The sequence below is a fragment of the Lineus longissimus genome, chromosome 2, assembly GCF_910592395.1.
Source record: "Lineus longissimus chromosome 2, tnLinLong1.2, whole genome shotgun sequence".
In the NCBI taxonomy this organism is placed as follows: Eukaryota; Metazoa; Nemertea; class Pilidiophora; order Heteronemertea; family Lineidae; genus Lineus; species Lineus longissimus.
This window is the reverse complement of record NC_088309.1, coordinates 22,907,842-22,920,128: the sequence shown is the minus strand read 5'-3', so window position 1 is coordinate 22,920,128 and position 12,287 is coordinate 22,907,842. Positions and strand designations below refer to the sequence as shown.

At 40.9% G+C, this 12,287-nt stretch overlaps 1 protein-coding gene across 1 annotated transcript; it reads right to left on the bottom strand.

The window, feature by feature from the left end:
- Positions 1 to 27: 27 nt before the first annotated feature.
- LOC135483018 (adhesion G-protein coupled receptor V1-like) lies at positions 28 to 8,334 on the bottom strand. Its single transcript, XM_064763515.1, has 16 exons — positions 8,132 to 8,334; positions 7,751 to 7,925; positions 7,398 to 7,544; positions 6,872 to 7,247; positions 6,575 to 6,700; positions 6,026 to 6,351; positions 5,438 to 5,717; positions 4,994 to 5,245; positions 3,749 to 3,833; positions 3,218 to 3,498; positions 2,615 to 2,862; positions 2,159 to 2,343; positions 1,498 to 1,858; positions 1,193 to 1,339; positions 653 to 933; positions 28 to 322 (listed from the first exon to the last, which is right to left on the bottom strand). Exons 1-16 carry the CDS (start codon positions 8,332 to 8,334, stop codon positions 28 to 30), a joined length of 3,768 nt encoding a protein of 1,255 aa, XP_064619585.1.
- Between the last annotated feature and the right edge of the window lie 3,953 nt (positions 8,335 to 12,287).

Sequence of the window (12,287 nt, the reverse complement as noted above, 5' to 3'; positions counted from 1 at the left end):
CATATCATTTCAGGATTTTCCCCTTCCTTACAAGAGAAAGCACAAACACTCACTTTCACCATTGAACTGGAAGATATTGATCCTGTTCGCATAAAGTTGTGTCATCTCCTGATGTGATGTGAATGACTTGGTTGTCCTATCCCACTTATATGTTATGATATTCTTCTCGAGTTTGGCGCTAGCATTCCCTCGGCTGTTAGCGATGACTAGGTAGACCTCTGTGCCGATAATGAAGTGAGATATTCCTACGGCACCTTTTGTGTTGATCCTTTGGTGAATGGCAAACCTGTCTGTGTTGGGTTCAAGGCGATAAACGATAGAGCTGGAAAGTTAAAAGAAACAAGTATGCTTCTAATATTCAACTCCAACACAGTTATAACAAACCAATCCTTATCAGACCAAGTCATCACAGGGAAGAGACCCGTCAAGCAGCTATGAAGATGAACTCAGCCCTTCCTAATCCCTGTGCTAAATCTGACGAAGTAGAACTTCTCTATCATGAACATCCCTGGGACTGACAATGCTGTCTTCAAAAAGGAAATTGTCCCACTAAATAGGCATCAGCAAAGAGTGATTCCATTCTACGCATTATAATTTGTCAACTGATCATTGTTAGAAAGTAATTCGAATAGTTCAATCGAAATAAACTTACTCTATCTCATACGACTTGGTAGACGAATCGTACTCATTGGCCACAACCAAATACTGAAGCCCATCGATATTGAACGTGGTCAAATCTCTTGCCCCTCTAGTGGGAATAAAATCTTTGGGCACACTACTGAAGCGTTTTGCCGTGTCCTCCCATACGTATCTCCCCGAGTGAACAGTGGTCTGTCCTTGGTTGTTCTGGTAGTTCAGCACCACTGCATAGAGTGAGCTCCCTTGGACGAACGTCACAGCTTTCTGTCCTCGTTTGGTTGGAATATCTTGGAGCTAAAAAGACAGAAGGAATTTCTATCACAGCTAAAATAGAATGTTAAATCGAGATCACATTCAATATCGTATCAGGTTTTTTAGTGAAGTAACCTCCAGCTGCACATGGTCACAGGTGAGGTGTTTGTTGGAATCAACGTGTGATGTTTCATGACCAATATTAAAACATGCCTTGGCCCTCTTGAGCAACAGTAGAATGGACAGACTGCTGTCGGACAGCAATGCCAAAATGCTAAAATTGAATTCGATCATCACATACCACTGTTGCATTCCCCTGCTTGCCGATTTCATACAGCCTCGAGTTTGTCTCATATCGTCCAAGGCTTCCTTCGTTGATGATAAGCAGATACGATTTATTATCTCTTGTAAAAGAAACTGCAGACGTAGCGCCATCTGTCTCCAATGTCTGGAAATAGAGACCAACATCAAATTGATTTGACTGATGCTGCATCAGATTGAAAAGAGGAGACAAAATTTCAAGATGAGAAGTTGTCGCTATTTTCCTTTATAATGAAGCGGCACTGCTCAATTTCTGTTTAAAGTAAAAATCAGCACTTTTTTTACCTGAACTGGCATATAAACACCTTGCCACCTATAGATCATCGTATAGTTATTACTGGTTCCATTCGTCGAGACGGATCCATTGCTACCAACAGCAGACGACAGGCTTCCAGTCATGTAACCATTCAACAACACGCCGTACACCACACCGCTCACGTTCATCGTATGCCAGCTGGCGGCCTTCTTCGACGGGAACGTCTGGTACTTTGAGAGAACAATATTTGATCCAGGTGTTCCAATCGCACCTTTGGGGCTAGAATACTCGGTGATTAAGTCAACCTGAACTCTGTCCCTTGCACCCCGGGTCCTCACAAGGTCAAATTCAACCTGCGTGACATTCTCCTCAATGTTCAGTGAAGTCAACCTGGCAATGATAAAGTACAAAAATCATTAACGAGCACTCATACCTGATCATCAGAAACCTAAAATCTTATCCACACTCTTTCATTAAGCACTAAAGAGAAACTAACACTAACGGGACAAATACTATTTCCTCCTCTGATTGTTAGCCCATCTGCTTTGGCCACCGACAAAATCCCCTCTTAACTAATCTGTCTTCAGCAAACTTCTCTATTTGGTACTTTTCTGTCTTAGACGATATTTTCAACCTACAGGGGAACCACTAACTGCATATTGCAAGTGACCAGTTTCAAAATTCTCTTACTTGGTTCCTGCTGGATAAATCTGCAGCAAACCAAATGGCGAGTCATTCTTCTTGATTATAACCGTCTTCCTTGTGATGTTTCCCAAGATGGCGCCACCTGTAGGTGCCTTCAGGTCGAAGTAGAATGTCTCATCAAGTTCTGATAGGACATCCATGATTGCACTCACAACTAATGTAGCGCGGGACTGGAAAATAAGTATGAAACAATGATAAGTTGATGATCATGACTGACTAATGAAAATCTGTTTAATTTCTAAAGGGGCAGAGTAATCGAGACCAATGCCATTATTGCAACCATCTGAAAACTGGGGTCACCAACACTCCCACCATGAAAATCATGCCGGCATTAGTTAAACAGCAACGTGCTGCATAATATGCAAGATTCTGGATGAAACAAAGAAACACATACATATATACATGGCAATTTTTCTCTAAATTTAACCTAGCTCAGTTTACCTGTCTGTTATCAATGGAGATGAATCCCTGTGTTGGTGTGATGTCGGTAATATTTTTGATCCCGTTAGCGGCCGTGACTGTAAATGGGACATTGACCAATCCAAACACACCCGGGCCACGAACGACTTGAAGCTCTGCCTTGCTATTTGCTGTGGAATAGTTACTTGGTTCATCGAGATAGACGACTGCATCCGACTCAAACCTGACATGTCCACCAGCATCGTCACTGGGACGAATAGTGATGATAGCTGAAACAAATAAGTTCTCAATACTTCAACTCAAGAGCACTATGATTATATTACATGTGTTTGAGGCCCGATATTTTCTAGGCATGGGGCAATTTTACCAAATTCACAGACTTCTTTTTTTACAGACTGATCTGTCATGTATGTTGCTCAAAATGAAAGTAACATTAGTTTGTTGTGCCTGGCTCGTAGAAACATCACATAGTATTCAGGCGAGGCCTCTGATAGGCTAGGAGGCTTCGTACAGTATTGCAATAGACAGTGGAACCGCCCTTAACAGACACCTCTGTAAGCAGGACACCCTAAGGATTACATCATTATTGTGATTACATCATTATTGTGATGCCAAGCTGTGTACCTTTTATTGGTTGGCCAAGCTCCAAGCCACCCTTAGGACTGGCTAGTATGACCTCAAACTGTTCCGCAGGTTCTGGGTCACTATCATCAATGATAGCTATTTCAATTGTCTTACTGCGTTCACCATCAGCAAATTTGATGTCTTGGTCAGAGACAACGTAATCTTTGTCAGGGGTCGCCCCGAGATCTTTGGTGTAGAAGAAGACGCTCACATCTCCAAAGGCACCTTGGTCTCTTATGACCTTGAGGGTGATGTTTTGGGTGAATTCCGTTACAGTCATCCTGAAGAAAAGGATGGTGTTATTTATTAATCATGACATAATCAACGAAATACATAGGCAATACAATGCAATGCAATTTGTATCCAGTTTGAAATTGCTCTGCTCCACAGAGGACATGAATGTGACAATTGCATTTTATGTGCAGTTTCTTCAAAGATCTCCATCCAACTTGTCTGCATGGACGAATAGCTTAACAGAGACCTGTTGGCAAACACTAACACCATTTTGTGTCATCTGCAACTTTTACTTACTTGGCTGTGTCATTGCTGAAATGGACCACACCCATCGTCCCATCATTGGCCTCGATCTTCACTTGTGCTATGATATCGGTAGTAGCTAAAAACACGAATAGTACCGAGAGGTTAAACATGGTCTTCGGAATCAGTGACAGGAAGTCTAAGCTGACAAATAGTCTCCATCTACGAAAATCCTGAGATCAAGGGATCCCATAATAAAAAGTGATATCCCAGATAATCTTACAAGCAAACTTAGTCATTTTCAACTAAGTCAATACACAGATACATACATGTATTAAAGGCACTGTAACATACTTTCATATCATTTTGATAAATAAGGTGACCCATCCACATTTACGTTCCCATTTGCATGACATAATCCAGTATAACATTTCAAAGCTGTCGAAATTATCCCCTCCTTGATATATATTTGAATACTGAACATTTAAACAAAAATGACAATGGTCAAATTCTCAAGAGAAGCAGGCCTACTTGGCCTTTAATACACACATAAATGTCACATCTGTTTTAACTACATGATCATGGACAATAACCATATTGATGTTTTGTAACATCTGTTAATAGAAATCTTTGATATCTTGAACAAAATCAAAATATGACTGGTGTCCCCATCACCTTAGATTGCTCAAGGACTTCTTGAAGATTGTTGCTATCTCCATATCTAAGAGTCAAGTTGAATTCATCATTCCCTGCATGCTTACAAACTTGATGTTCAAATAACACAGGTGGTCTAACAATAACCTCTATTGTGGATAGATACAAAATACCTTTAATCACTTCCAGGCAGTTATATCAGGAGTGGAGCCAAGGGAAAGGGCTAGGGATGCCACTCAGGCCTGCCCCCCCCCCCCCCATTTCAGAAACATCTTTGCAACTGATCACATATCTTTGAATATGATGAAATCTTAAAGAGGGGCAGGTGACCCCCGACCCCCTTTGACTTGGATCCACCCCTGAACACTGAATATTGGCAATAAAACTACGAAATATCATGATAATCACCCAAATTCTTCACTGTTGACAAGTAGACAAATAAACAAATTGTTAGCAATTGTTAAAATGTCACAATACCAGAACACTGTGAAAGTATGGCAGGTCTAATAGATTTTCCTCAAAAGAAATTAAAGCTGGAGACCTTTGGGCCTGGAACTCGGCTGTCATATATTTGAGGAAGTAGATTGCAACCCAGCAAAGGGCAATAGATCATGAACTCGGATAAAAAGGGCTGCAAATACTTACCCAATCTAGGCTGAAAGCCTGAAGGCGAGTCCAAGAGCTCTGTCCCGGTTAGCTTGACAATGAAGACTTCATCAACTTCTGGAGTAGCATCATCTAGGATACTGACAGGTATACTGCCAGAGCTGACACCATTCTTCAAAGATATGCTCCCACTTTTGCCGACGAAATCAACATCGGGTGTTGCCAATTGGATGTTCTTGTTGAGATTGCTGATGTTACCTTTCATGATGTCATATGTGACACGTATATTACCTAAAAGATATGATTTTAAAGATCAGCCTTTTGCCAGTGATATAGTCCTTGGAATCGACAGTGGTAGTGTCAATAGCTAATCTAAAGAAACCTTCCTCTTGTGGAGCCAAACCAGTCAACAACAAAATATGTTGATTGATAAAAATATGATTTATATACCCATTTGTTCGTTAGGGAAATACCTGAACTCACCGATAGCTCCAAACTTTCTGTTCACCACCAGGTTAATGGTAGCAGCTTCCTCTTTCGCACTCATCATCAGCGAACTAGCAGCAAAGCTTATTATACCATGTGGATCGTTGCTGCCCTCTATTGTGATGCTAGCGGCATAGCTCTGAGGATCAAGTGATGCGGCCCCGGTACTTGATACGCCATCTGTGGTGATATTGTGAAGTACAATCCGATATTCTTCATTCACCTCTGGGTCAGTGTCTTTGTTGACTTGTAATGATACCATCTGTGTTGTCACACTCTATAATGGAAGAAGACATTGTTATCATTTTGTATGCACACCACACAAGCTTCCAGTCCAGGTAAGCAAACATGGGCTTGTAACAGGAAAACATCCCTTATAGAACTTTCATTTCACTTTACTTCATCTCGTTTTTCATTTTGTACCCATTGGAAGAGGATGATATTCAAAGAATGGAATTAGACGATGCCCTTTAAAGGAATACAAATCTAGTCCATCCAATATTTCTTGTTCAAACAAATTTAGTTTAGTTCACATGTCCACTGTCCACAGTTGCAAGATTCTTCTACATCGATAAACATCTTTACCTGTGGAAAGGATAATGTCCCTTCATGCTGTTGAAATCCTTTTTGAGGGTTGTTTTCTTTAACACCCTGTATAGCCCACTCAACTGTGACATTTCCGATGGCCGGCGAAGTCCTCTTGACGGCCATACTGAAAGAGTCACCCTCTTTAGCCAAGACAGAGCTTTTCTCAAATCCCACTATGCCACCGACATTGTCATTTGCCATGATGATGATGTACATAGTCTTCTGTTTGCTTAGGGTGGCACCACCTGTAGGATTGGCTAGGGACAGGATGATGGTCTCATCATTCTCTGGGAGTTTGTCGTCCAAGATTGCAATAGTGATTGCTGAAATAGAACAAATATATCTGAATGTCTGTATAAGACCTTTTAACAAAACAAGTTTCTAGTTAGATACAAAGGAAAACTTAGATGGTATTTCCTTTTTTTGAAGAGAACCCTTCTTAAGATATACATGTATAGGAAGTAAATGTCCCTTTAACATACATGAATGCCTCTTGCCTTAGGCATGCAATAATTGTATTGGTATCTGATGAAGAAAGAATCTTACACTTCCTGGTCTCCCCTTCCTTAAAGTTCAAAGTAGCCCCACTGGCACTGAAGTCTTGACCATCGACTGCTGTACTGGTTGAGGTGTTCACGGACCAGGTTACACTGGTGTCTCCAAGAGAACCTCCTGAAATAAGATAGTTTACAAGATTAGGACACAGCGGCAGGTGATTCACCGGCTTCCAGTACCCTCTTATGATGATTGAAGGACAGACTGACAGCAATTCCCCAAAACTATCTATGTTCTAAAGGCCTAATCTATAAACACCTGGCCACAGAATTTCTTATGATTACCTACCTTGTCGCTCCACCAGAATTTCCACGGCTAACTTTGACCGTTCCTCAACAGTCAGGACACTGCCTTCCTTGCTTGCTCTCGGGTTGTTACTATAAATCCGGTACGACCCATGTGCATCATCATTGGTAGCAATTGTCACCGTAGCAGTCCTCAAATTTCCCAAGTAGGGGATATTCTTCGAGTTGCCACTTGCATTTTTTAATTTGATCTTGTCTAAGGTGATTTTGAATTTCTCATCAAGTTCTGGAATGGTGTCTGCTTTGATGGTGATTGGGAGTAGTGCGGTTTTATTGCCATCTGCCATGATGACCTCACCCCCTGTCACCTCACCATAATCTATCCCAGCCTGGGCTTGCTTTAGGTACAACTGACCCGACTAAAAAAAGAAACAATAGAGAAAGTTATAGGAAAAAAATGAATATTTCAAAACCTGTTCTTATCATGTAAAGCAAATGGTATAGAAAGTAGTGAGAAAATTTTGTACTCAAACGAGTAAAGTAAATTCTACATTGTAAATTCTACTCACACTAGCATGCTTCTTGTAATACTTTGATCCTTTCCCGTTGGGGATTGCATCCAGGTTCAAGTGAGTGTACCAGTAGCAGGCCGCTGTTGAAACAACTATCTCAAAACCTTCACAGGCTCGACTGACAATACACGCCTCAGAACATTTCTGAAAAGGAAATGTGACTTGCTTTCACAAATAAGCATGTATTGATGTAAGGCTTTACGAAAATGTAATTCACTGACATATCCAACTGAGTTTGTGGATGTGGTACAAGGGCTAATATAGTCCTGCATATCAACCATGGGAATCACTTTCTAGATTCAAATCATGGTAAATGTTCTAATTCTGTGTTGATAAATCCTTATTCTCACCTGAAAAGTTAGTTCCGCAGTCGCAGCAGTCACCTTAGTTCCGTTCCCCCTGACTGACTTCTCATACGGCAGATAGAAGAAATCGATGGGTGTCTTGCCCGTTTCCCCCACCAAGGTCATTATGTCAATCTCCAAGGTCGTGAATGTTATGACAAGGTCACCCACGGTCCCTCCACTGAAACGAATAAGATGCTTAAAGGTTTTAAACTTATTCTTTACTTCCAAGGGGACTATAGAAAGGGTCAAGAGGGTCCAATTACACAGTTGAGAATTGGGCCCAATTATTAAAATGATTAAATCCATATGACAGTAAATCAATCACCTCAGAGTGGGAATATGTTGTTGGATCCGGGATGGTGGACAACTGTCTTTCTCACTCACCTTCTTGTCAAATTAACATACTGGCTGGCATCCGTTTCATTTTCAATCACGACGAAGCTATTCTTTGAGAACTCGACTGTACCATGCGGATTGTCATTGGCAAGAATTGTCAGCGTGAACTTATTTTTATTGCTAATTCGCCCACCATTTGTGGCAGACAACAGCTGGATGATGATTTTCTGGAGAGAAAAGTTGAGTAGCATACAACTAAAGCACAAATTCTATATTTTCAAGTAAGCAGTATATAGGATTGATGGGTAGACAGCCTTGCTACTTGATTTCTTTTCATCCAAAACACGTCGATTTTAAAGTAATCAACACACTGTCTGGTCATATTCGAAAAGTAATTTCCTAATAACCTGGTGAGACTATAATCAAACAATTTAACTGGTGCATCCTGAAGAAGAACACGAAGAAGAAGAAGACCAGCCAACAGACCAGTTTCAAAGCCTGATGACAGATGTCTCTACCCACCTCATCTCCCTCCGGCACATCGTCAGGCGTGATATCAAAGAGAATCTTCTGACTCACTTGATTGGTGACGAAGTATATCGTCCCTTTAACCTGGCTGATGTCATCCTTGGGAGCCACGCCTAGAAGGAAAGTTTAGATATCGGTACCGCCTAACATAGGCCAAAGAGAGGTCATGGGCGATTATCAGATGTTCCAGTTCTCTAACTGCACAACCACAAGAGCGGGGAAAAGCCAACTTATCCCTCTTGATAACATGCAAAATGCAAAGTACTAAATTGATCACAGTGAAGTTGCTGCAATAAAACTGACAGCCTAACAAGATACCACTAATTAAGCTGCATCTCATTAATACATAATTTCATTAGGAGCTTGAACTGCTAACACTTTGTCCATTTGAAGGCTCACAGGTTATGACTTTTCAAATGAGGGTCGACACTAAATGCATAACACCAGAAATAAGGTGAGCGTGCTACATACTTTTGATTATACAAGTATCAGCTGTTGAGTAGGTACAGGCCAATACCAGTGCCACTGCACATGATTCTTTCAAATTAAGGAAGGCATAACACTGAAAAGTTTACCCACTCCATGCAAATGACATCAATTTTAGGCCATATCCTGCTGAGAGATGGCTACCAGCAGTGATAGAGCGTGTTTGCTATTAAAACATGTGAAATAATCTTCATATAACTTTCACACAGTGTCAGCTCTGGAGATTACCCTCTGACCAGAAATGAACATGATACATTTTTTTGCCTCACAAATGATTCTCCTCACCATTGAGAGTGGCATTCCAAGCAACAGCGACCACATTCAGGGTACCCCCGATTCTGTTCACGATGATCTCTACACTCTTCTTGGTTCCAGCACCCGGCTCCTCCACACTTACGCCCTCTGCGGAGAACTCTGAAAAGACATCAAAAGATTTCAATTCCGGTCCTGAAGACAATAAAATTAACATTAGGAACTTCCAAGAAGTTTTTGAATTCTTTTTCAATGAAAAGAATAAGCAAATTACTCAAGGTCTGTATCATTTTCTTTACAAATTCCAAAGCATCTCCTCTAGTGTATGATCCTGTGTGTTGCAACTTAATAGCCTTCCATATCAAATTGGTCCTGAATTTATTTTTCGTGCAGACTTTTTATTTCCTATAGCAATAAGACAACAGGCCAAGCCATGATTTCAAGCACCTTGATCTGCTGACATCTAATCCAGTTAAAGCGTTAGAAATATTTCAAGGATTCTTACCAAAAGCACCATTTGGATCATCCGATGCCTCAATCGTTATGACAGCAGATGACGGATCGCCCAAAACAGCACCACCTGTTACCTGATCCTTCAACTTCACCGTAAATGTCTCGGCAACTTCTGGGATATTGTCATCCTGAATGCTGATTGGCAGAGCTTTCCTTGTCTCTCCGGACTTTAACGTGATATCGGCTGCAGAGACAGAATAGTCGAGGCCATATTTGGCTGTACCAGGGGTCACCTCAAATTGAACCGACACCTGAAATCAGGGAAAATATTTTCAAAAACAGTTGGATGACATACTTGCTTCATGACTTCTTAATTTGACCAAGAATCAAAAAGTTAAAACAGTTTGAAGTAAGTCTGCCTAATGGCCGACTGAATGAACGTATGTCCCATCCATCACGCAAAGACGATGTCCACCAATTATGAAGACCAAAAGGAAGTATAGATAATAACTAGATACATGTAAGCCCATCTTAAACATGCAAATGATGGGACACAGCACTATATTATAGAACACTTCAGCATGAAACTATAAGACCCAGTCAGTTAGACAGTCATAAATGCTGTTAATAGGTTGAGACATTCAGCGCAGGGTTGTATCCATTTCTTAAGCTACTGACCTCTCCAAATGCTCCTGCCTTTCTCACAATCTCCAAAACAGTTCCGGAGAAGCCCTCAGGAACACTCCTGGCAGCCGTGGAGAGCTCAAGAATGCCACTTGAGTTATCATTCTGCCTTATGATGATGTGAGCAAAGGTTTCACTCTCTGTCCCCAGCCTTGGAGAGTTCGAAGCTGGAAGACAAAATAACAATGATGTGTCTGAGAAGCCCTCCTTGGATCCCAAGTTCATCAATCTGTCCTTCTTCCTTGCTTTTTACTTCAGGTAAGGCGACAGTCACAGAGTTCAAAAGACCTGACGCTACCATAGCCAAGAGCAGGAACTTTTGCCTTGACAGAGCTTAATTGTTACAAACTGTGATTCATTTTCCAAATGATTTAGGCATGACAACTTACCCAGTTCTTGTTTGGTGTCAATCAAGGTAGCGCTAGTCAGCTTTACAAAGATAGATTCATCCGCTTCTGGGATGTCATCTTCTTTAATTTTGACCTGAAATGTTGCATTAACTGTCCCTGCGGGAAACTCCACAGAACCGGTTGATTTGAGGAAATCTTGCCCCTCTTCTGCCCTTCTTACCCCAGAGGGTAAGTAACTTTCTGTGCTGTTTTCAGGCAGTGTGGTGTAGTGGACAGCAACCTTGCCGATTGAACCAGCCAATCTGGTGACTGTCAAGGCAACATCTGAAACAATTAAGAAATTTTGAGAAATCTGGGTCCTCTTAGGTTACCCAACCTTAGAACTCTCTGTGCTGTTTTCTGCTGTTCAGCACTATGAGGATTCCATCTTCAACAAAAATCATAAAAAACTGAAACTGATGAGATCAGACAGTCTTGATTATTTGTTCCACAATAGTCATCAGGGTACATGTAGTAAAGAAAGGCAAGTTAATCAACTAACGGGTTTTGCCAATGTCTAAGAGATGGCACTATCCTTTCCATTTAGAGTGGTGATAAAAGTACCAGTAACCAAATGTGTGATTAATAGTATATTTAACTTCAAATTCTATTTCCAACCTAAAAATTCTGAAAAACAGTTTACATTATTTTCCAAATTTTTTTGTGAATTACATCATGTTCCGATTACATTAAAATGCACTTAAGATTATTTTAAGATTACCATTTCGAAATGTCTTTATGACAATTACTGCTAAGGTCAAGAATATATCGTAAATGATACTCAGAAATAACTAACACAGAACAGAATCCTCAAAGAAATAGCCAGGAGAGTGTGGGAGTCGTCAAAGAAAGGCCACAAGAGATAGAGGGTCCATTCAAGGACTGAACCAGTCAGACATCATTTTCTTGTGAAGTGAGATTAAAAGTTCATCTTGCTTACCCAGGTCACCCTCTTCTGTGTAGACTGGTCTCATAGTAGCAGGCAGGACAAACACACCATATGGGTCATCATTTGCCTTAACTTGGATGTTACACTGGATGAGATTGTCGGCAGCTAGTCGACCCTGAAAAAAGATGATTTGTTGATCTTTCTGAAGTTCTGTTGAAGATTATTAGAGCTGAGTTGAAAGAAATCATAAAAGAACCTAACGCTGAATGTTGACTATGACATCATACCTGCAAGCACCATTTCAGCAAGAAAGCCTTAAGTTTTTTACATACCGCATAAGGAACAGGACCATAGACATTGCCTCAAAGACAGATCAGTTGCACCAGGGATCAGATTTTGAACCAAGAAAAAGAACGAGGTGGTTTTCTTTTCTGGGTGACATCAAATCCTGTTTCAGGGCTTCATGCCACGCAGAGAATGATGGCTTTGAGACGACATGGGGCAATTCTATTCCTCTCTCCAC

What these genes read in the sequence shown, in the direction of transcription:
- LOC135483018 (XM_064763515.1), bottom strand. Translation starts at nt 8,334, where the DNA reads ATGCTACTCAACTTTTCTCTCCAGAAAATCATCATCCAGCTGTTGTCT. An exon ending in ATTACAAGAAGCATGCTAGT is followed by an intron (nt 7,248 to 7,397) that starts GTGAGTAGAATT and finishes TTCTTTTTTTAG; the next exon opens with TCGGGTCAGTTGTACCTAAA. An exon ending in GTGTTTATATGCCAGTTCAG is followed by an intron (nt 1,340 to 1,497) that starts GTAAAAAAAGTG and finishes CTCTATTTCCAG; the next exon opens with ACATTGGAGACAGATGGCGC.